Below are 25,911 nucleotides of genomic sequence, written 5' to 3' on the forward strand. Positions count from 1 at the left end.
ACGAAGATTCAAAGTTCTGTGGAGTGAGTGGTGAGCCGTTGCGACCTATTGGTGTGTGTAGTGCTGACGTATTTTTGGGAGGCCATGTTATTACGACAGAGTTTGTAATTATTCCTCGGTCGACTCATGATGTTATTCTCGGCATGGACTTCTTGCGGGAGTGTGGTGCTACTGTCGACTGCCGCACAGGAAAAGTATTCTTAAGTGGTAGGATTCCATCAGGACTCCTGGAGAACCCTGTAGATCGCGAAACTGCACTGTGTGTTTGTGGTGATACGGTCATACCTGCATCATCTACCGTTTGCGTTCCCGTTGTCTGTTGCGGCGCCGATTCCGACTGCTTCGAAGCTACCGTAGAACCGATGCACTTTAACTGTATGAAGAAGAATGTGTTGGTGCCACATTGTGTGGTGTCGATCAAAGGCGGACGCACTGGCTTATGGACCGTAAACTGTTCTAAGGAGCCCGTTATACTATCAGATGGCATGAAATTAGCCTTCGCCAGAGAACACGCGTCCTTATCAGTGGCTGAACTTACAGATGTGCCTGAAGAACCCGATGGCCACAGTTCGGAAACGGCCCTTTTGTCGATGGTAAATAAATCGCTCAGCACGAGTGAACGCCGAACGTTAGTGGGTGTGCTTTCGAAGCACGTTTCGGTATTCGACTTTGCGCAGAAGGACAGTAAACCTGCAATCCCTGCGTCTCGAACGCGCCATACAATCAACACGGGTTCGGCAAATCCGATTAGACAAAAGCCATATCGTGTTTCACCATCAGAGCGCCAGATTATCAACGAACAAGTGCACGAAATGATGAAAAAGGGAGTCGTACAAGAGTCAGCAAGTCCGTGGGCAGCTCCAGTGATTCTTGTTAAAAAAAAAGATGGATCTTGGAGATTTTGCGTCGACTATCGCCGTTTGAATGCTGTAACAAAAAAGGACATGTACCCACTCCCACGTATTGATGACGCAATAGACTGCCTTCATTCCGCCTCTTACTTTTCCTCAGTAGATTTACGATCCGGCTATTGGCAAATTCCGATGCATCCTGACGACAAGGAGAAGACTGCCTTTGTAACCCCTGACGGGCTCTTCGAATTTAATGTAATGCCATTTGGATTGTGCAACGCTCCGGCAACTTTCGAGAGATTTATGGACACTGTATTGCGTGGCTTGAAATGGAACATCTGCATGTGCTACCTCGACGACGTCGTCATCTTTGGCCGCACCTTCAGCGAACACAACTCGCGTCTAGATATTGTCCTGAACTGCATCAGAAACGCTGGTCTAGTTTTAAACTCTAAGAAATGCCACTTCGGAGACCGCCAAACCCTTGTGCTTGGGCACCTCGTCGACAAGGATGGCATCCGCCCTGATCCCCAGAAAACAGCAGCCGTTGAAGCGTTCAGTGCACCGCGCTGTGTCAAGGAGCTCCGTAGTTTTCTGGGGCTTTGTTCCTATTTCCGCCGATTTATTCCTAAATTCGCCGACGTTGCGTATCCGCTGACATGCCTGCTACGAAAGGACACCCCCTTTGAGTGGACTCCGGAGTGCGACTCTTCTTTTCGTCAGTTGAAGTTCCTGCTGACGTCACGACCGGTTCTTCAACACTTCAGTCCTTCAGCTCCGACAGAACTCCATACGGATGCCAGTGGCATAGGTATTGGTGCCGTCCTAGTTCAACGCTACGGTGACCGCGAACACGTGATCGCATATGCAAGCCGCTCATTAAGTCGGCCCGAGCAGAATTACACTGTGACGGAACAAGAATGCCTCGCGGTAATATTTGCGGTTCAGCGGTTTCGTTCTTACCTGTATGGACACCCCTTTACAGTGGTCACCGACCACCACTCATTGTGTTGGCTCGTGAATCTTCGTGACCCTTGTGGCCGCCTTGCGCGCTGGGCGCTCCGACTGCAAGAATACAGCTTCACCGTCTCTTATAAGAGTGGTCGACGACACGCTGATGCGGACTGTCTCTCGCGTATGCCACTTAGTACTACGGACTGTGACGCCGACGACTTCGATCACCTCGTGGCTTCTGTGTCGCCGCGTTTTCCAGACGTCGACTGCTTCAAAACCGAACAGCGAAAAGACGATAAATTAACACCGCTCTTCACCTCTACGACCGCGTCGACGACAGCAAACCAGTTCTGTGTACGTGATGGACTCCTCTATAAGAAGAACTTTTCCAGCACTGGCGCACGTTTCCTCCTAGTGGTGCCGGAGAGCCTTCGCACAGCGATTCTGAGTGCTATGCACGACGACCCTACGTCTGGCCATCTAGGTTCGGCGAGGACGCTCTACCGGATTCAGGAACGCTTTTATTGGCCTGGAATGCGACAATCTGTTGAGACGTATGTGGCCAGCTGCATGCAGTGTCAGCGCCACAAACGGCCATCTACTGCTCCAGCAGGTCTTCTGCAGCCGATCCCGCCTCCAAGCACGCCTTTCCAACAAGTGGGCATTGACTTCGTAGGCCCATTTCCAAAATCAGCCAAGGGAAACCGTTGGATAGTTGTTTGCGTCGACTACCTCACACGTTATTGCGAGACGGCGGCCGTGCCCTCCGCAACTGCCACTGACGTTTCAGCATTCCTGCTGCAATATGTGATCCTGCGACATGGTCCGCCTCGCGTGATCATCAGCGACCGTGGTCGACAATTCACAGCAGACGTCGTAGAGGAGCTGCTTCGTTTGTGTGATTCCCACTTGCGTCACTCGACACCATACCATCCACAAACGAATGGCCTTACGGAGCGCACCAACCGAACAATTGTGAACATGCTATCTATGTACGTTTCATCCGACCACAGGAACTGGGATGACGTACTGCCTTTTATCACGTACGCGTTCAACACCGCCAAGCACGAGACCACCGGCTATAGCCCTTTCTTCCTGCTGTACGCACGGCCACCCCGGTACACAATCGACACTGTTTTCCCCTTCTGCAGTCACGAAAATCCCACTGTCGCCGAGACTCTCTGCCTCGCCGAAGAAGCTCGTCGTATTGCTCGTTTGCGCACTTTGGCATCGCAGGACAGGTCAAAAGCACGCTACGACATTCGCCACCGCCCGGTAACCTATCGCCCTGGTGATTTAGTCTGGCTGTGGACTCCAGTACGGAAACGCGGGTTATGCCAAAAGCTTTTGGCCACCTATGATGGACCGTTTGTGATTATTAACAGACTCACGGAAGTCACGTATAACATAGCTCGCCTCACGGCGAGTGGTAGAAGAGCTGCCAAGACACAGGTGGTCCATGTCGCCCGCTTGAAATTGTTCACGTCAAGACACATGGATTGACTCGCCCGGCGGGCTTCGTCTGCGACGAGAGGAATGTTACGCATGAAGAAAACGAAGACCAGTGAACGTGCTTGCGGTCCCGGGTGGAGGAAAGAAGAGGACGACGCTCAGTGGATACACCAGCTGACCGCTCTTGCGCTCACCTTCTCGACTTAAAGTAAACGGTCCCCTTCATCCGTAAGGGTTACAAACGGTCTCCTTCGCTCGCAACAATATCTTTGGTTGACTGAAGTGTAAGTTTTCATTAGCTGTGAATAATGCCTTCTCCATCGCAGCAAGGTGTGCAGTTTGATAACACCATGTGTCAGTGAACTGAGGACATTCATTTCAGCTTGTGAGCTGAAAAAAATATAGAAACAAAAAAGGCAGTGACCAAGTTGCCTGTGCGAAATTCTCTAATTAAAAAGCTGCGCTACTTCATGAACTTCTTAGCCCACTTGCACATGTAGAGTGTTTTTTTTTCTGCTTTGTTTTCACTCAAGCTTCACAGGATCACATCTTTTAGTTTTTACCATTCATCAAAACATTTAATGGTGTTTTTTTCCTTGTTTTTCGAAACCTTTAGTTATTGGCCAACTGGGAAACTAGTCCACGTCTCCACAGTAGGTTGCTTACTGAAGGCAAGGTGCCCATCATAGTGGCCTTTCATATTTTTCTAGACAAACCATGCAAACAGGGATGCTAAATATTTTATTGAACACAGAGGACCAGAAAATGCGATCTTGCTGCAAAATTTAGGTGAGATCACACCAGTGATTAGCTGAACATCTTCCTTTAAAGTTGTTGGGAAGAAAAAGAAAGGAACAAAAGGTCACTGTATAATCTCTGAGCATCGTGAGGGTAAGAATGATATGTGGTCTCTGACTTAAAGTGCACAATCATTCTGCTGCATAACTACAGTACCTAATGGGTATCTTAAATGTTTAATTCGTTTTCCTCTGGCTGATTTTTATTTTCCTTTGGAGAGTAACATCAACATAAATCATTATCTTTAACAGGTGATGAACTCGGTCATTCTGGCAATACTGAGCTGCTGCTTTCAAGAAGCGTGGTCCATGACATTTCCAGTTATGATCCTCTCTTTAGCAGAGTGATGCTAGTGGCACTCATTACTGTGAAGATGGACGGCTATGCACTGTTCGTCAGCTCAAATACAAGTGCCGATATTTTGTTGAAGACTGCAATGGTATGCATAGTGCACATCTGCTGTAAATGAATTTTTACCTTTTATTTATGTACCTTTTTCTATACACGGACGACTTTTCTATGCAGGAAATGTGGAAGTTGTTCAAAAAGAATAAACACCAAAAAGAATTTACTTTGGTAGTTGGAGCGCAGCATGCAACATTGAATAAAGTTATATCTGAGCTTGGCAAGTAAGTTGATATGTCTGTATGTGTATCATATATCTTATTCTGTATAAGGCGGAGATATAAATCATGATTTTATTCACCTTTCTGTTATATATTCTTGCAGTTTATGATAAATTATGACTTTGGTATTGGGATTGACACACATGATGTTTGTATTGGTGTTGGATTGACACAAACATCAGCTGGCAAACATCATGTGAAGTGAAACTGCAAATCAAGTCAAGCCAGAACTGTATCCATGCAGTTTGTAATTAAACATTGCATTGAGCAGTTAATCTGAGCATTGCCTTTCTTATTGCAGGTATTCTGACTATGTGGTTGTTCTCCCGGACAGTCTTGAAAAACATTCCAAGTGTTTGATGAACAGTTCATTGTACTTCAAATATGATGATCCTGTGCTGCTGGTAAGCATTGAATGTATTCCACAGTAAACTTTACTGTAGCTGTGCAGATATTTGCAACACACCTTCATTTTTCTAATGATTTCTAAATGTGGTTAGAAAAAACATGAAAACCTTTAAATAAGATATCTCAAACACTGACAGTACACTTTAGGATCAAGAACTAAGCAAGTTGGTATGCGTTCATCATCTTGTGATTTGTGCAGCGCTTGCAAAAGAATTGGAACAAATAAAAGGAAGTGCACCAGGCAGCACTTGTCTTGTGCACTTTCTTTCCTTTGTCTCCATTCTTTCATGAGTGCTGCACAAATCACAAGATGATAGGCAGCATTTTAGCAGTATACTGAACTTGCATTATGACAGCTTCTGCAGCACATAAGTAGCATCTCATGCCACTTACTTTCATTTGTTTTCCAGTGCAATCATAAACTTGAATACAGATAGTTCCTGCTTATTACACAGAAAGTGCTAGCTCAATGCATTCCCATGAAGTTAGATGAGTCAGTACAACTATGCTGCTGTTTGCTTTGTAACTGTACTGTGCGCACTTCAAAGCTCACAGTTAACACGAAAGCCTTTAGTGGCTCATACCCCCGATAGTCTGGAAAACATGGCATGCAGTACAGAAAATAATGTTAACTTGCCTTGTACAGACATGCCACTCGTCATGCCATGAAAAGGCAGTTAATTAAGCTAGAGTTAATTAAGGCACTCAAACCCACAACCATTGATGGGAGTCATACCCATGACCTTGGTGTTAATTAGGGCAAAGTTAATTAAGGCAGAACTACTTAAGGTAGCATAAATCAGGGCATTCGAAACCACAAACTTTAGTGGGAGAAAACAAATACATAATAAGAAGTAAAAATGCATTCGAATGAGAATGACAAGTAATTTAATGAATGTCTCTTAGGGCGCAGGCTTTTGCCTTCACCCTCTTTTGCGTATGCTAAAGTGACTGTCAATCTTTTTTCGACACCGTAACGTTTGTCATGTTGTGATGTTGCCATGTTGATACTTGTGAGGTACAGTAAAACTTCAATTTTACAATCGTTGATTGAATAACCATCTCATTTGAGTGACATTTGCAACAAAAGTTTCCACTGAACAAAGTTGCCTAAAATTTCTCACGGAAGTTACATTGGGCTGTATGCAAAAAAGTTGGCTTGGCAAACTCAACATGCTGCAACCCTTATATGTACAAACTTTGTGCAGCACTACTCAGCAATACCAACTCTTACAATGTTGTACTTCTGTTCAGAAACTGTTGCCAGTCAGGGGAGTAAAAGAAAAGAGTAATAATAATGATATCAAAGAGAAAAGCTACAGTGTGAGAACAGCTTCTTTCGTTCAGCATGCGTCTATGCTTCATATACATGCAGATTTAGTTAAACAAACATGTTTGGTTTCTTTGAAGATGTTTTACTTATTGGAGTGTGCCTATAGTTTCTGTGTGCTGTTTATAATGAAATGAAAATGCACAGACATAAATAAGTGTGTAATCTGTCTTGGTCCACAGGATGAGGTAATGAAAGGCAGTGGGGCCACTGCAATGCTGGCTGTATCGGTGTTTCTTCCTGTGATAAGTTATGACATCTCTAAAGGGCACAGTGATCCTGGTGATTCCTGCATAGAAGAGGATTGGCATGGCTATGCAGTGGTTTGTTTAGTTTTTTGCTGCTTTTGTGCCTTCTATATCTGGAAGTGATTGACACTGTAGCTTTAACTATGCTGCGCCTTATATATTCTTATATGGAACTAGGTCTTATGTGTTATGGGTTATATAGTTTAATATTATATGGGTTTCCGTATGTGTTATATATGAAAAACACAAGCCATATGTTGCCTCTTGTGTAGCAAAGACACATCACGTACTTGAGACACCCAGTTTTCACTGCAGCCATCAGCCGTTAATTGAATTGTTTCCACTGTAAGTTCCCGTGTACCCAAGAACGCATCCTCTTTTGCAGTTAGACAGTTACACTATTTACTGGTGCATCTACGTTCATTAGTGTGTTTAAAAATCAAACTACATCTTAAATGTGTCTTGTAGCATTCTTTTATCAAAATATCTGCTACAGGGTCTGACCCCTCTCACTATTGATTTCCAGGCAGGCTTATTAATGGTTTGATCTCGCTTACATCTAACTCCACAGTGCTCTTTTTCTTACCATCTCATTTCTGTTCACTTATTCTTTAAACAAGACATGCTTTGGCTATGGATTCTACAAAGAAGAAAGGTCAGTACATGGACCTGTGAGCCTGCGTAATCCCGCTCAGCTCATGGTCTATGAAGATGAAATGACTATAGCAGAACGAGTAAGTGTGAACTTTCACTTGTACTGTATGCTCTTACAAAAACTATGCTTTTCTAAGTCCTCGGGTGCATGAATACATTCTAAAATTCAGATAACGTTTTCGTGTTTCTGTCATATTTTTTATTGTTTTACATTATTAAGCGATACATCTTTTTATCAGTACTGCATATGTGTGTTAAATATATGCTTCAGGTATTGAACTTATTGTTGAAGCCATCATGTATATGTAGGAAGATAATTTTACATTATAAGCTCTTTCTTTCTTGTTCTGCAACACATCGGGTGATGACCCATACACTAATATCTTTTCCAGATCACTAGCGTCTCAATAACGAACCCGAACATATCTGTAGCAGCATTTTACGTTGGTGCTGAGGACCTGGTTGGGAGTTGTGCAAACAGAGAGCCAGCATCCAGACTGGCTTACATCTCTCGACTCATCACAAAGAAAACTGGTCTGTACAAGCCACGTGCCCGTATTTGAATTTGCAAAACTATGAAGCACCAGTAATTTATCTTGTGAGAAGTTTCCTAGCAGAACAAATGTTTTACCACCTATTTGTAAATATAAAATGATTATTTGCCATTTTTACTGCCCAGCAAACGTGACAACATCGACACGCAGTCCACGAGTCAAGCATAGGACAGCGGGACCTCCAGGTGTGTACACAAGGGTGGTTCTACTATGAGCAAACAACAGGTGCATATAAGCAGCATGCACACAATAGAATAGCTGCATTGTCCCAGCTCGAAACAGAGCTGGGATAATGTAACAATTCGATGTCAATGGCATTTATTTTCATGCTTCATCAATGGTCATAGTGGTGCTTCACCCGTGTTATCTTTGGGATCAGGTGGCTATGAATGGTAGTCGTACAGAATAGAGCAGTAGGAATCTCTACATTATACGAAACCAGCTTTGCTTTTGTGTACCTTTTGGTGATGCTGGAAGTAGTGAATTATGCATGTGTGTGTGTGTGTTTGTGATAGGAGTGGGGAGACACGGTAGTGGCCATACACACCCTTTCTTCTCAGACTTGGGCATGTTAAGTAACCGCTTTCCCTTCCCCCCATCACTTCCCAAGCCACTCAGCACTTCTGATGCCCATTGAGGCTTTTGTGTAGCTGTAGCAAGTAACAGATGTGACATTCAAATCAAATTCCCATGTTTACGGTGTTCATCAAATTGACCTTCAGTTCTTCCAATATACTGTAATATCCGAATAATTGCCCATTCTTGCAGAATGTGTAATATGTTGAAAAAGAGGTGCATGTCATGTTTTAGTGCCTAAGTAAAAGAAGTTCATGAATGGAGTGGGACTACCTGTCAAGTTTCTCTGGTATTTAAGACTATTGCCTAGCCATCACGAAAGTGGCATTACTTCCTGCACGGTCACTGATGGTTGGTTAGTGGCTGTCTCTTTAATTGGAGTAACACGGAGCAATACATTAAACCTCATTTTCCATCACCATAAGCACTGGTTAGCAGCATTGCACATGCTGAGGTTCACTTCTAACTTCCTGCCTTGCATACTCTACAAGGCTATTCATTCTATCTCGTGTTCTTGCTTTTCATAGAAATTTTATAAAGCTTCTGATTCATTCTCTGTAGAATGAATAGCCACTGTAGTTTGTGTACCCACATATTGGACCTTGAAATTTAATTCACAAACATATTTGCAGACCAGGTTAGAAAGATGAGCTGTCAAACTCGTATTTTATGATTTAAGTAATCAGGGCATGACAGCATTATGTTGGAATTTGCTTAATCATTCACAAGTTGTGCCACCTAAGCACCCACAAATTTTAATATACATGGCGTTTCAGAGAATGCACTCAAGCTTTCTTTAAGATTTGGAAGGATGCAATAATTATATGACTTGCTTTTGTCACAGAGGCATGCGTATAAAATAACTTAAGCTAGTAATTAGACAAGTATTTTTTAAAATATGCTATTTAATGTATTGTTTTACTGAAAGAGTCAGACAACTAATCCTAGTGCATGACCTGAAGCCCATCATATCCGAGGAGTTCATAACTGGTTCCAGACATGCAAAAAGCTATTACTGGTAATTCTTGCAGAACAATGAGCTGCAGCCAATCCACCGGGAAAGCTGAAACTGAATTACCAAAGAGTGCTGCTGTCATTACGTCCTTAGCAGGTGTCTGGGAATGACATTAAAGTTTAGGCCTCTTCATCTGGTGCATGAAGCGAGTGTCTTTGTCAGGCTGCTATCATGCTTGCTTCATGCTTTCTTACTCTTTTACTAAAAAAAGATTAGTCTTGTTTTGCTAATTACTTGTCTCAAGTCAATTACTAGTTTGAGTCATCTTGAAAGTTCTGCCCCTGTCAGAATCTTGCACATTGTGGTAACGCCTGTAAGCAAGCTTTTAAAATGAAGGAAATATCACTCTGTAACAAAACATTTTGGTGCCTCCCGTGTTGTTTTCCTGGCCTATAAGAATTATTACGAAGACGTCTGTTTATGAGAGTTACTTAACTTGGGCAAATATTTGCCGGTATGTCATAAAGCATGCTCTGTTTATTCATTAATTACTGTAGACAGTTTGTTAATTGGCTCAAATAACTGAATGCAGAGTAATAATACTGGTTTTATTTACATAGAGCTCCCCTGTAGTCTTTCAATTGTGTTGTCATTTAACAGGGACCACTTGCGTATTTTTATGCGTCCATGCTGCTCTGCATGTGGTCATAACAGCAACATATATTATTATTTGGCTGCTGCCATATATACTTTGATATAGTAAACTTGATTTACTTTTGTTCCCTGAAAGTATGGTTAACTTATAGCAGTGCTGCATCAAGTTTTACCGGATATCGATGTGAGCATCTGTGCCGTGCGGATAGAAAAGGCGGTGGTGTCGCTATTTATTTCAAGGGAAAGTATGCCTATGAAAAACTGGATCTATCGGTGGTGACAGCAGACTTTGAATGTTTGGCAACATGGATATATAAACTTATAACTATTGCTGCTTATAGGCCACCTCAAGGGCATAAAGTGCACTTTCTGAAATTTATGGACACATTACTATCCTCCCCATTTCTTCATAACACTTCTTATATAATTATGGGGAACATAAATATTGACCTTGCTTCAAAAGATGCTTATGCAGGAAATTTTGAGACACTACTTTCTATGTTTGCGTGTGCAAGTTATATATGTTCCCCTACAAGGTCAAGGACACATACTGCAACATTACTGGACGTACTATGTGTCACAAATTCGAACCATCGGAAACCACATGCGGTATCGTAGCAAGTGATCTTAGCGACCATTTACCAGTGTTTTGTTTCATATTCATGATATCGCAATGCCAAAAGCAACACAAAGAAACCCTCTACTGATGCAACATAAATAGCAATACTAAAAACTTAATTTTTCAGTTGGTTGAAGCACTAGATTGGAGAGATGTATGCCAAAAAGAAAGATGCTGATAAGGATTACAATACAATTTTGAATTTATTACATCAATGTTACGACACATTTTTCCATAGAGAACAACTGTCCTTTTGCAAGAAAAGAAACTGTTGGAACCCTGGGTAAATTACTCACTTTATAAGTGCATAAAAATAAAAAATGGCCTTTTTAATAATTCCTTGAGTCTGTGAGATCCTGAAGCATTCATAAAGTACAAAAAATATTCCAATGCACTGACATCCGTTTTTAAAAAAGCTAAACGCAAATATAAATGCAAATATTATCAGAAAAAGTTTGAAAACATATGATAACCCAGGAAACGTCTGTGAAATGGTTAATGCCCTTACTGGAAGGAAGAAAGTGAGATACAATACTATAGAAATGCAAGAGGCAAACGTGGTGCTACATGGTGAAGACCTAGCAAATGCCATGAATTGTCATTTCATCTATGTGGGTGCCCACAATAGCTGCTCGGAAAATAACAAGACTCTCATTTTGTAGAAACTGTAGCACTGCGAAATTCTATATTTATGCTTCCAACTGACAGTACTGAGATAGCTAACTTAATAAATGCACTTAAAAGTAATGTTGCACCAGGTATAGATGAGATCACAGCAGCTGAATGTAAGCTAATATGTCCATTAATGTGTCCATTAATAGGTTCTTGCTCATTTAGCAAATCTGGTATTGATGACAGGCGTATTCCCTGAACAGTTACGAGTTGCAAGGGTAACCCCAATTCATAACGTTAGTGGCATGAACAACTTGTCAAACTTTAGACCAGTATCAGTACTTACCACATTATGTAAGATTTTTGAAGATGTTATTCATGACAGGTCGTTATCATTTCTTGATAAGCACCACATATTTAGAGCATAACATGTCGATATGGCTTTCAGAAAAATAAGGCTACTGACCAGGCATTAATGATACTTAAAGATAAGATAATTGAAAACATGGAAAAAAAAAAATTTTTGCTTGGTTGATTCTTGCACATAAAAAAAATTTTGATTCCATACATTATGACATTGCAGAAACTCTCCCAGTACAGAATACGTGGGGTTGCCCTTGAGCTTTTAGAAAATTACTCGTGCAACCGGTACCAACTAGTACAAATGAAAACATCTACATCAAGTCAGCTTCCGTTGACCCAAGGAGTTCCGCAAGGTTCTATAATGAGTCCTTTGCTCGTCCTACTCTATGTGAGTGATATAGTCTGTATACCAGCCTCCCCACAGTTTATTATGTATGCTGACAACGCAAACACATTCGTTACATCACAGCACTTAGAAACACTCGAAAAAAATGTAAATGAGTATATGACATCACTTTAAAACTGGATCAAACAAAACAAGCTACATTTAAATACGACAGGAACTACATATATGATATTTTGCCCAGTAAATAAACATGTGAAATGTGACACAAAGATAAACTTTGACGGAAACACTACAAAGTGAGAAAAAGATCAAAAATTCTTGGCATATGATTCTGCAAAGACTTAACGGGGAATGTCCACATTAATCATTTAGTAAACAACTTGCACAAATGGTGAGATGCCTGTGTAAAATTCATTCCATTATTCCTGAGTGGATAGAAAAAGTGTTGCAATTCGCTCTTCTATTTGAGACTATGGTATGGTATATTAGTATGGGGGACGACAAGTAAAAACAATTTTAACAAACTGATTGTGCTACTAAAGCAAATACTCCATTGTTGCGAAAACTAACATGGTAGTAGTATACACCATTTGCACACTTCAATGCTCTCTTATAAGCATAAAAGTGTTGAAGGCAAGCCAAATATATTACTTTAACTACTAAAAGAGGTATATAGAAATAAGCTGCGCATACACAAAGAAAATAGTCATCATTATCCCGCAAGAAGAAATTTACGATTGCCAAGAACAAGGACAATTTATGGAAAACAAACAATATAATACCAGGCAATGCAATTAGATAATGAATTGGATAATATCTTTGATTTTGGCATTAGTCCACAGGCTATTAAAAAACAAGGTAAAGAAATTTTGTTGGAAAAACGAATAATTTATCAGCGCTAAACAATATTGCACAGAACTTATATGGAACTTATGTTAATTTTGTCATAAGTAGGTGCGAGTGCTTTTTTTTTTCTCGCTGCTTCGTTAGAACTATATGAAACGTGTTTGTCGTTAGCTGCTTTGGTAAGTATGAAATACCACTTTGTTATCACTCACGTTTTTATAATGCGTCAAATGTTAGTGTTTTCCCTTAGTGACCACTGTGCTGAACCACAGATGCAGAAGCCTTTGACAGGGGCATAAAGTGCCTTTTGCTTCGGTCCCTTTTCTTTTTTTTTTTCCACCACCACTACTACTACTACTACTACTACTACTACTACTACAATGCCGCCGCCACCACCACCGCACAGCAAGCTGCCGATAGCCAATTGAAACCAACAGTGCCAAGTGCTTGCCCGTAGGAGGCATAATATAACCTTGCATTTCTTTTATATAGCCCCAATTACAAACTTCATTTAACCAATATCAGCATATATGCTTATAACAAATATTTGATAACAATGAAGGTAATTTTGTGTCGATCACAACTTATTATTACCAGGTCCAGCTGCATGTGTTGTAAAATTTCTTTTATGTGATAAAGAATGGTGCACATGCTATCCATTGTTTCTTCAGCAATTTTCACAGCTGCAATGTTTTGTTGACAAAAGTAGAAAACTGGGTATGTGGTGAGCATCTAACTAATACCGTCTTTTTTTTTTCTTTTTCTGCTTGCAGACTCCCTCATGTGCGTTTATTCAAAGGAAATCAGGTTTCCAGATCTTTTGACACAAGTATGTGATTATGTCATTTACATGAACATTGAACTGACTGAAAGTACCAGAGAAGTGAAAGTTCGGCTTGGTGAGTCTGCTGTATTATTATTATTATTATTATTATTATTATTATTATTATTATTATTATTATTATTATTATTATTATTATTATTAATGAGAAGTTTTTGACAAGTGTTTACCCATGGCAAGTACAGTCTGCTCCAAGGAACTATTGTTCACTGCTACTTTGGCAGGGCCTCTGTGAATCCTTTTGATTTTTGATGGCACTGAGGTCATTGGCAGTGGCATGCTCTCACATTAAGGAAATTCTAAAGGCTTCAGAGGCATCCACTCTAAAAGCAGGCGACTACCAGCAATTGCAGCAATTCGCATACCTTGCAGTGCACCTTCATAATGGGCTATGCTTTTTCTAGAAGGTAGCATATAAAAGATTTCTTCTTAATTAGCTGGCACAATACACAGCACTTGGTAGCCATGTGATCTGAATATATTCTGGCTGTGTATGACTGTTAACTCAGCAACTTTTATTCTTTTTAACTGTAGCACAGCAATAACGATAAATGTCCAGCATTTAATATTGTTGATTTATTTGTGGTACTTTATTTTACTTATGATATTTGTCATGCTTGGTAAGTTATGTAACTGTGGTAATTAATAGCCATCTGAATGTGCATGAAATAGAGCTTGTAGATTGTTTATTGAATTACTGTATTACAAACTGTTTATGTCAATGCCTTTATTGTTGAGCTCTCTTCTGCACATAAAAAAAAATAAGCTGTTAAGCTTGTGTTAATTGTTGGCGTCATCAAAGTTTTGGCTGACCCATCGCTCTCTCTAATCCTGGCAAACTCTTGTTATTAGCCATCAATGTGCCAACAAAGCAACAGAAACAAAATTATGTGCTGTTGTTCCAGCCATGAACCGGACCAGCATGTTCTTGATCCTCAAACCACCATGTTGTGTTATAAACCATCAGCAAGTGAGCTGGTGGTTTATACCGTAATAATTATAAATTACACTAATAAAGAAAAGGAGGCAGAAGAGAGAAATGTAGGAAAAAATTTGACAACAGTTAAATACTTCATCATAGTAATAAAAATGGAAACAATGACAACAAAACATTCTGTGGATCTCAACTTGGCAGCATGCTCATATTGTAGAGTCGACTCAATGGTTCTAAGTGACTAAATAACACATGGCAACCATTTCTCACTAGGACCTTATCTGATAGTGCTTTCTTACCTTAGATCTGGGTTATGACCAGCTTGTTGCTCTGGACAGAGACAGGGTGAAAGGATTGTTGTTTGCACCAGAGCCTCATGCTGTGAAGAGTCTCATGCGATTTGAAGATTTTCAACTTGAAGATCACCTTCAGCTACTTAGAAACAAGATAAAGCTGGCCAATATATCTGGGCTGGCCTTCTTCTTCCCCGACGTCCCAATGGCTGAAGCGTATGGTCTGTACGAGGTGAGACTCAAATGTAGGAAAATAAAGATGAGCTCTAACATTTTCTTTTTTTTACCTCATACCTAATACCTAATACTTTTCTGTTTCTATAGTTGAACTGTCTAAGTGTATGGCAAAACTTGTTGTGCCAGTCTGCACAGGAATTATTCAGGATCCTTTTGCTTGAATACATCTGTAAATAAACCGACTTTCCATTTTCTCTTTCCAAACTCTCAATACTTGTTTCCAATGTTTTCTTTCTTTCTTTCTTTCTTTCTTTCTTTCTTTCTCGGATGCCTTCCTTGTAAGCTTTTAAATAATATGACTTGTGTAAAGTTCTAGTACAGCGAAGAAAAAAAATATATATATATATATATATATATATATATATATATATATATATACATACTTTAGAAGAGTTAGCTGCTGGGCTAGTTGGTGATCTTGCATACTGAAAAGATTTTGCGCCAAAAAACAACACACACAAGAAGAAAGACGACGACACCACGAGCACCCGTGGTGTCGTCGTCTTTCTTCTTGTGTGTGTTGTTTTTTGGCGCAAAATCTTTTCAGTATATATATACACACACACACTATTCTATGTAATATTTTATACATTAATTTATATCCTGTATAACATAACTTTATTGCATTACAATATCTTATTTAGAAAAATAAAGGTAATCTTGCCTCCTCTCTCTTGCCCAGAAAGTATGGCAGTTCTTCAGCCCAGCTGCGAATCATGTCATGCTTCTTGTTGGGTTGACAAGTGTGAATGATTTACAACAGCTACTCAAGTTTGCAAAGTGAGTTTCCTTGCATGTGCTCTTGCGCACCTAAGCAATAAAGTGCAGTGGTATCCCCATGATTGCCTGTCCCTATCTTGCTTACACTTTCACATGCACATTCATGTTCTCATAACGAAAGTGCTTGCGAGTGCTTGCGACGTGGTGCCTAATTGGAGTGACGGACATCATGTTCACTGGCTTATCCAATTAACGCACACTGAATGTTATATCTCTAACGTGATTAACCGAGAATAAAGCCCCTGGTCTGACAGTTTCATCTTGCATGATACCAGTGTGAAAAACATCTAGCCGGCTATGAAAAAGATCATAAAGCAGTAGGTATACTTTGATGTAAATACATATTCACGCGGCTTCTAAGTAAGCTAGAAACAGGAATATTGCAAAACAGGAGCATCCAATATGTTAGGTGGGGACCTATGGTGCTTTTGTATGCTAAGATGATTTTAAAGAGTACACTGAGATGTTAGCACTGTAACAATCTCTTTGGCATGAGTGCTTACCATGCAATGTGCTCTTGCTTCTTTTCCTGAGTCATGCAGCACTTACTACAAGTATTTAATGGAGAAAGTTGGGCTAGATAGAACTTTGTCACTGTGGGATTCCCATTGCTAAGAGGAAAATTAGCACTGTAAAAGGCTAAAAAAAGTAAAAAAACATGAACACTTACTGCGGCTTATGGTTACAAGAGTTGAAGGGATGCTGGCATCCTTTCAACTCTTGTGACCATGAGCTGGAGTTGCTTGTGATCACTCATGATTATTTTTTAATGACCATAGTATGTGTCGCAATGCAAAAACAGCAAAAGTTGGGAGCCTAGAGAAACATACCTATCATTGCACATAGAGATAAGTAAATTGTCAATGCAATGATCAGCAAGGACGTCTTGATGTTTCAAATGAAATATGTCAAAAGGCATAAATGAGCTGCAGTAAAAGCGCAGACTGGTTTAAATGACTTGCTTGGTGCTGTACTTGTTAGAAATGCAACCTTCAATTGTTGACTAAGCCAAGGTGTTCTCTGAAAATTGTAGTACTTGACATTTGTCTTCGCCTGATTCTCCCCTCCCCCCTTTTTTTTTTCTTTTCAGAAAATGTGATGTGCTGGTCCTTGTGAAGCATCATTACTCTGTGCCATCAAAATGTGTCATCACCGATCCTTTCTTGAAGCCAATTGAACAACAAGATTATGAAAATTTAGTAAGCTATGGCTACTAATACTAAACAAGAATGCTGATTCTGTTCTGTAAATGAATGTGCATTTGCGTCTTTAATTGGCTAAATGACTAAGTGCTGGTAGTTATGCTGCAGTAACATTCTTATTAGACTAATCATGAGCTTAAGATTTCTTACTTGCCTTCGACAGGTGGTAAGGTTTTTCACTGGATCTTAGTATTTAATCCTTTCTTCAAAACATAAAATGCTATATTTTCTTTAAACACACATTATTTTCTACATTCATCATCAATGCACTATGAAATCAGAGCAAGCATTATAATTTCTGTATAGTTCAACCCCTCTTGGCTTTTTTGTTTTTCGTTTAATGTACAAAATGCAGTAATGCTTGTCCACTATCTACGTTTTGGTTACAGGGATGAACTGTTGCTTTGTATTTTTAATTACTGACAACTTTTTTGTTTTTATTTATCAAAAACTAGCCAACAAAACTATCTGTCTAAGTATGCGTTTACCGTCACATGAGTGTTTCAGCAAACTCCAAAATATATGAACTGAAGTGGAAATCCTGTAAATCCTCTAACGCCTAAATTCTGAGACAGCTGCCTGGTTTGTAATATAAACCTCATTTCAGGCGGCACTGGCACGGGAGTCTGACTTTGAGACAGCAGTTGGTCTGTCTCTGCCTATGGCTGTGGCTGAGTACCACCTGAACAGCACTGCATACACCATTGGTTCTTCTTGCGACGGGGAACGCTGGATAGGCTATGCCAATGTAAGTAGGTTTTTTTTTCTGCTCATCTTTTTTCTGCAAATCTTTTTCTGTCCATATGCGTAAAATCTCACATTAGTGAACATCACTTTGAATGAAGATTTCAGTTTAGCTAAGTCATTAGAAATCTCCTGGTGGGGGGACTTGAAACTTCAAAGAAGTTCTTGAAACTTGGTATCAGGCAACTTTCAGCTCTACAAACTTCTCCACGGCCTGAGCCACACCTGTATGCAGTCACCATGTTGGTTTGTGAAGTTGTCCAGTGGCAATGTGAACAGCAGTTATAAGCCCTAACACCTCCATAAATTGAGAGAATCTTATGCTATCTCAATTAAGAAAAGTTTGCCAATACAACTGAAAAACTTTAAGAGAATTCCAGTACCACCTGAAGGGCTCCCTTAAACTCCAGGTCAGCTAGAAGACCCCGCAATGTAAAGAAGCATGCAGCTTGCTTGCAACTTTACATTTCTTTCTCTCTCTTTCTTATTTAAACCTGTAAATCTTGCAGGTAACACATGCTGAGCAATGTGAATGCTGGCAGAGAAAATGAAGAGTGCACCACATACACAAATGTTCCAGGCACCATGTTTTGATCAACAACATGGTATGGTGCCCAAGATGAGCATGACAGAAAACCGTTGGTGTTTCTGAGCACCCAAGACAATCATTATCTGTTTACTTGTGTGAAGCAGCGGTGTAAGGGTTACAATACCAGGCTTGAGACTGCAAGATTGTTTGTTCGATTCAAGGCCCACATGCTTGAATATCTAGTTTCTTTGTAGTTGCATATTAAGTCTTGCCAAGCCTGAACCAAAATGTGACAAATGAACACGATTTCTCATTCCCTAGATCATAACTGCTGTTCATACTAAAAGAAGGGAAAGTAATTTCACGACCTTTTTAAGTTTTGTGCATGCTGTTTCTTTGTTTTGCAATCATGGCAGTACGTCACAGCTGCTGTGCCACACCACAATGTTCGTACAAACTCTGCTTCTTCTAGCTTTTGTGGATTCTAACCATGGTACTGCAAACATGTTACAGTCATTTGCCTTCTCAATAGTCTGAAAATATAAGAGCTGCTGGTTGTTAGTGAAATTTCTTAATATTGCAAAGGCCTTACTTTTGTTCTAGACATGCCCTAATCCAAAAATGCAGACGGAATATGACACCAAGTATGCCAAATCGATACAGAGAAATGGCTCTATGATATATTCATTTCAAGATGAAAGAGTCGTGGTAGAGCAGGTAAGTGAATGGCTGTATAGTCTTAAATATTCTTCCTGCGTGTAGTTGAAGACTATGATATGTTATGAGTACCCAAACTGTGGAATCATTGAGTGTATAGGGACAGTCTGTATTCAAATGTGCACTACATATGTCACAGAATTGTACTTTTGGCTGAATAAATGGTTTTGGCTTTACTAAAAGATTGAATTTGCTTCTCGTGCAGCTCAAGGATAGCCTTATATGCATGGACTAAACTGTTTTGAACTATTGGTATTGCAAAGGCATTTATAGGGGCAGAAAAAATACACAAGTAACTTAAGCAACTGTACTTAAAGCCAATCAGCAGTTATTCTTGCAGTTACAAAGCAATTTATGTTTTCTTCTATTCAATATTTAGGTGATCATGTTTATGAAGAAACTCAAGCAGGGCTGCTTTACTGCTTTCTACGTGGAGTACGAAGACTGGACAGGGGATTGCAGTGCTAGACAGCCTGTTACGAGACTTAAAATGATATCTTCACAACTCAACAGAACAGCAGGTGCTTTGATTTTGTTTGTGAGCATGTCAACCTCTTCTGAATGCCTGTGCATAACATAGTAATTAAAGGCAAGCTGTTTGCACATTCAACAGTAAACTTTAAAGCTCATACTGAGTGACCATATTAACATTTCATCTGTTTTCCTAATGGGACTAAAAATTTGTATCAAGCAAGTTGTGTCCTTCCTTTGGCAGGCCCTGTATTGCCTATTATGAAATATGTATAATGTGGTATTAAGGCATCTCATGACACTTTTCCAACATGAAGTTCTTTAATGTACCTTGTATGAACCAACTTACTGGAAATGAAGTGCTGCCACTACCATGTCCTCATATGGCCTTCCCGTCCTTTACATTGTGCCTACTGTACTCATAGCTGTGTGCAGTGCCCACATGAAACAATGTCTGCCATTCTCCGCCAATCCTTGCACTGAGCAAACTGTTACAACTTCCTCTCACTCTTCCCAGATGCAGTGAGCGCACAGTCTGACAGAACCACACCAGTGCACGTGGAGAACACAACTGCACCAGTGCCTGTGGGGAACACAACCACACCAGTGTACGTGGAGAACACAACCACACCAATGCAGGTGGAGTACACGACCACACCAGTGCAAGTGGAGCACACCAGCACAGCAGCGCACATGGAGTACACAACCACACCAGTGCATGGGGAGCACACAAGTAGCTACCATTTTTGATAACGCTACTACTTTTAATAAGGAGAACTTGCAGTTAAGATAACCATTGTTATTGCATGTTTTCTTCCATGTCTTCAAGTACGAAAACACCCGCAGTCACAGAAACCAAATCAGAAGCGAGAAGAACGGCCAATGAAAAGAGAACAAAACACCAAAGGAGGTATGGCACTTTCTGTGAAATAGAAGGCATGGTTGACAATAGAAGAGAGATGGAAATACTCTGTCCTTGTTTGAAACATGTGGTTTTATTACAGTGGCACTGCTCATCCACATTTGGTCAGAAGACCTAATGTACACCTACACAGTTTAGACTAGTTGGAAGGAGCATTGATGCTTGATTCTGAACAGAAACCAAAACTTGCATTGTGTTCTCTGAATCACCATTTGCAGTCTTCCATACTTTCCAAGCCACTTTTGTTTTCAATCAACCAGATAGCAGCAGTCAATTATTGGAATATGTTTAGCCTTTAGTAGGCATCCTAAAAAATACTGCAGCACAAAGAGTTTTTGGAAGTTACAATAGTCATAATTCCAAGTGCTCTTGTACAGTATTTCTGGTGTGTGCACTTTCAGAACTCAAAAATTTTATGACAGTGGGCAATCACCATTGCACTACTGCACACAATTAGCTGTGCCTTTTGCATTCTTTGTTATGTGCATCGTTTATGCTGTTAGTCGGTTCATGAAGATTTAATTTGTTTTTCATTAAATTTGGTACTGTTGCTTATACCGATAATGAAATGTGAACACTAGTGTGACTAATTTACTTTGGCTAGCTTACATACAAGGCATAGGTATTGTATTATTTATGCCCGACTGATATGATAACTAATGACATTGAACTAGATAGCTGAGCAGTGGAAAGTTTATCATTAGATAATTGTATGTTCTTGCCTAATGAATATCTAGTCTGCCCCTTCATTCATGGAAACCCATACCAGCTTAGAATATTCAGCTGAACAGTTTCCTTACAACCTAAATTTATAAAGAAGTTCATAAAGAAATCGTAGATAACACACTGCAAGGTGTCAAGATTTACTTATCTCAAGTACCTTGATCGAGGAATGGCACAAATGTGCACACACACATGCGCATACATGAATGCACATGCACGCATACAGTGTGAGATGTTAACTTTTGTGAGAAAATGTGAAGACTAGAACACTTTTAGTGTTGTGAAAGGCTTCGTAGGTTGAGTGTTCTTTTCGCAGAAATGAAGCCATTGTATCAGCAGCGGCCACAGAACATAAGAGTTGCACAATTAAGAATGTGTTTCCAAGAAAGATTATTGTGGATGCTTTTATAAAAAGCTAATTTCAGTAAACTGTGTGCAGCATTCCAGCATGTAACTGAGATTAATTGGCATTGTTTCTTGGATAACATGTACACACCATGAAGTTGAAAGGTTATTAGTAATGTGAACAGCAAGGTGCTTGTACAATATAACATATGAGAAAATTACAAGGCATGGCTGATACTACAAATTATATGGCTCTGATTTGATTATATACTAATAATAAACACTGGTAGCTAAACATTAACCATCTGTTCTGCTTTACAGTGTTCATCATCTGTTTGTTTTCTCGTCGGCTCCCCAACTTGCCCCTTGTGGCACAAATGTGCCCCTACATGGCTTACATGGGCCTTATGCACCACGCCAGCAATGATCGCTTCTACATAAATGATGGTAACTATGGCATAAAAGTGTACTATCTCTGCTAGTCTTTAATTAATCACTCATATTGTTTCAAGGGGAGACTGATGAAGAATGGGAGAAAGTAATCTGTATTGGTAAAAAACCATCTAGAATACCGTTAACATCAGTCTTACCATGAGTGCAGTCTTGCTAATCCAGGGAAAACACAAAAATGAAAAATGGCATTAAAGTTCTGCACTAGGTCCTCATGACATTTAGATAGCGTCTGCTCAGAATTAGTTAACAGTTTATCAATAAATTATCATTTATTATTAAAAAGCCAAGCATTGAATGTAATGAGTTGTGAATACATTTTTTAATGAATATAGGCAAATTAATGTGAAAAAACTGCTTTGAAAATTCTGTGAAATTACATGAAATTTCTTTTTGTATCTCAAGCTATGTGCCAATGATGATGTCTTAGTGCAAAATTCTAGAAAGGAAACCTTTTGTTTCATTTTCTTCACTTAGGGCTAAGTGTTGTCTGCCAAATAAGTCTCAAATAAGTCGCCAAATGCAAATTGAGTCTTGGAAAAGTGCTTCAGCAGACTAAATTTAGGGTTGCTCTTTAGTGTTTCTTTGAAGAGATAATGAATTGATGTACATTGGTTGATTATACTTTGGAATCGCAGGCTAAGCCGAGGTTTTCATGAGGGGCCATTCCATTAGCCAGGATGGATTGAAAGACGAGGTGTATGGTAGCGCCACCTTCCTGCATAAGGTGCTTGTGACATTTGCACGGTGCTAATTGGTCACTCACTCTAAGAAAATGGACTATGTTGCGTTCTAAATTAAGCAGTTTTTCAACCTCACAACTATTATGGCCTATTTACACAAAAGGGGCCCAGTTGCACGAAAATTGTATTAAATATTTTAATGTGAGGCTGACTTCATCAGTGCCAATGCTTAGACACACACACACATAAAAAAGAAGCTTGGTGTCTACCTTTTTTTTTTCCATTAATAAGCTCCGTTTTTTTTTTTTTCATCAAAGATATGTAGGGAGAGTCTGATAGAGTAGCCTGCCAACCTAAAGTCATTTGTGTGTTGCTCTTGGTGTACCTTTAAAAAGCAGTGCTAGTAATACTATTTAAGTGTAGTTCCACTCAGTTACCATACTACTAGGACAGAAAATCCACTTTCAGTAGCTAGTTATTAGCAGTTAATGGCTTTAACAATGTTAGCTTGACTGCATTATTAAAGCGAAAGCCTTATATGCCTCATCAGTCGGTCGACCTTGAGCGAAAAAGTGCTGACGACACAAAATGTACAAAAAGGCTACAAACCCTCAATCTTTGTTGAGAGTTGAACAACTACCATTTGTGGGAGTCGAACCCATGAGCTTTGGTGTTAATGAAGGCAATGTTAATTCAGTCACAGTTAATTATGATAGAGCTAAGGCACTCGAACCCATAACCTTTGGTGGCAGTCGAACCCTTGGCCTTTAGTTGCAGTCATACCCTAGACCTTTAACATACCGCCTTTGGTGGTAATTAAGGTGAAGTTACTTAAGACACATGTAATTAAGATATGGTTAATTAAAGTACTTGAACCCACACTTTTTGTGTTAATGAAGACAATGTAAATTAAAGTACTATTAATTTAGATACTGTATAGTTAATTAAGATACTTGAACCCACAACCTTGGGTAGGAGTCAAACCCTGGACTTTTGGAATTAAGAGGAATGACTAAACGAATTAAGAGGGATGAGTAAGCGAAGTAGACAGCGAATTAAGGGGGATGTGTGCATCATGTGTCCGTCTTTAATGCATCCACACTTGGGCTTTCGCCTTGAAGTCGTCTTAGGGATAAAGAGACCCTGTGATTTTTTTATTTTTTTTTGTCTTTGGCGTTGTCAAGTATACCAGCAATTCCCGACTGTTTAGAGCGAGCCTTTAAGACAAGCGATGTCACTCTCACAACTGGCACTGGTAAAAAAAAGCTTTAGTAGCTTCTTCAGACTTGAGCATTGGGCCTGAATGTTGGAAATTTGTAGGGAAGCTTGTTCACTCACCAATGTCTGTCCTTGTCAAATTTGACATGGCAACAAGACATTAACGACTGCCTGAAAAGATGAGCATTAAAAAATAAGTGTTGCATTTAACTTCCTAACAAACCATGTCGCTGGATGGAACCACTGCATTCATATTTAAAACAGTGCCAAAAACACACATGGAGAATGGAGGACACTGGACGAGCGCTGTCCAGTGTCCTCCCTTGTCCGTGTGTTTTTTTAGCGCTGTTTTAAATATCAATGATCCGTACTAACTAGCTCGCACCCAAACCCTTCTGAGTCACCACTGCATGTTTGTCCTCGCAGGCAATAAATTTTTTACCACATGTTTGACAGTGCTTATCTCAAACCTGGTGCTAGTTTGAAAATTTGTTCTAAGTGTATGTGCCTTGTGACATCATTGCGTTCTGTTATATATATGTGCCTGTTGTATTCTTTATATATGTTTCATGCTGTGCGTCCATGGGAAAACACCAGGTGCAGCGCACCAGATGCTGTGGTTGTTTCGTTTGATATTTCGTGTGGCATTTGGTTTCTTGTTGCTAGGCATTGCTCCTCACGGCTTCGATCACTGCTTATCAGCAGACCGTTTCACATTTCTGTTTTCTCAGCCATGGCACTTGTCAGACTTGATTTCAATAAGGACGACCGGGTCTACAATTTCCTTCTTAGAAGCAATTCTGCCTGTGTCTTTCCTGTGAAAGTGTGGTTTTGTTCGATAACAGAGTAAAAAATTGTCAGCTCTGTGCTGTAACATCTGTGTGCTGCAATTTTCTCCATCTTCCAGCAGTTGTTTTAATAGCCCCGCCTTCATAGCCTGTACAGCATGTTCCCAAACCCATTAGACTGTGGGTGGTATGGAGGGGTGCATGTGTGCTTTATGCCGTGAGCTTTCAGAAAGTCTTCAAAGTCAGCTGCACGGAATTGTGGGCCATTATATGTTACAATTTCCAAAGCTAGACCATGTGCAGCAAACATAGATCTAACAACCTCAGCTGTCTTATGTGCTGTTGTCATGCTCAATACTTTAATTTCCAACCACTTACTGTACACATCCACTGCTAACATGAAGATTTTCCCTTCTTTATCAGCAAAATACAGAATCACTCTTTCCCATAGACTTTCACTAGTAGTGTGCAAATATTCTGAACTTCAAATATTCGATTCAATTTGAAAGACACTTTTACTATTCAGAGTATTCAAACCCTTAAAGATTGCTGGTGTTGGTTTTTAAGTCATCTTCGCCACAGCACAGTTGTTTTATGTGGCAAGGCATACAAAAGGTATTGCGGTGAAGCATAAATTTCTACAGTGAAGCATATCAAAAGTAAGAAAGGGCACTGTCATGGGGCCCCTGCAGGTACTTATTACTGCCTGGCACTGTCAGTTCAAGTAGCCACCCTGTGTTGCCTCTGCATGCATCTGGACAACACCAGCTTTCAGGTTGAAATCTCTATCTGCTACCAATCTGGCTAAGTGCCTAAAAAACACTGTTTCCAAACAGCAAATTTGATGAAGTAACAAGTTTGGAAATGTTTTTAAGCCCTCATTCTAAAGTAGCTTAGTACCACCAGGATGCTTCAATGGCAAGCTGATTAAAGTCCTGGCTTTAAAAGAAGCAAGGAAGACTTCAACACCAAGAAACCCAGATATGTCCTCAACAAAGAAAGCTTCTGAAGAGGCTCCTTCCACATCAGCACTGCAGAAAGAATTTGATAAGCTCATCAGCCAGCAGCAATTTTCACTGCCACAAGCAGTGGTTGGAAAGTATGTGCATGATGAAATTTTGGGCCAAAAAGATCCATGTGAATGGTGGTGTAAGCATAGTTCCACCTGTCGGTTTGGCATGCAAAGAG

The 25,911-nt window shown here is 40.0% G+C and overlaps 1 protein-coding gene across 1 annotated transcript in view; it reads left to right on the forward strand.

The window, feature by feature from the left end:
- The window catches only part of LOC135915285 (uncharacterized), a 297,520-nt gene that overhangs the window by 159,310 nt on the left and 112,299 nt on the right, over positions 1–25,911 (forward strand). Inside the window, exons 109-125 of the mRNA XM_070539179.1 lie at positions 4,307–4,494; positions 4,581–4,684; positions 4,983–5,085; positions 6,602–6,742; positions 7,288–7,401; positions 7,714–7,855; positions 8,001–8,060; positions 13,620–13,745; positions 14,926–15,146; positions 15,834–15,931; positions 17,022–17,130; positions 17,741–17,881; positions 19,010–19,123; positions 19,503–19,644; positions 20,112–20,327; positions 20,424–20,504; positions 21,906–22,031. Of these exons, the coding sequence (XP_070395280.1) occupies positions 4,307–4,494; positions 4,581–4,684; positions 4,983–5,085; positions 6,602–6,742; positions 7,288–7,401; positions 7,714–7,855; positions 8,001–8,060; positions 13,620–13,745; positions 14,926–15,146; positions 15,834–15,931; positions 17,022–17,130; positions 17,741–17,881; positions 19,010–19,123; positions 19,503–19,644; positions 20,112–20,327; positions 20,424–20,504; positions 21,906–22,031 (2,226 nt within the window). The remainder of the gene's footprint in view (positions 1–4,306; positions 4,495–4,580; positions 4,685–4,982; positions 5,086–6,601; positions 6,743–7,287; positions 7,402–7,713; positions 7,856–8,000; positions 8,061–13,619; positions 13,746–14,925; positions 15,147–15,833; positions 15,932–17,021; positions 17,131–17,740; positions 17,882–19,009; positions 19,124–19,502; positions 19,645–20,111; positions 20,328–20,423; positions 20,505–21,905; positions 22,032–25,911) is intronic.

Source organism: Dermacentor albipictus, chromosome 5 (assembly GCF_038994185.2).
Source record: "Dermacentor albipictus isolate Rhodes 1998 colony chromosome 5, USDA_Dalb.pri_finalv2, whole genome shotgun sequence".
NCBI classification, from domain to species: domain Eukaryota; kingdom Metazoa; phylum Arthropoda; class Arachnida; order Ixodida; family Ixodidae; genus Dermacentor; species Dermacentor albipictus.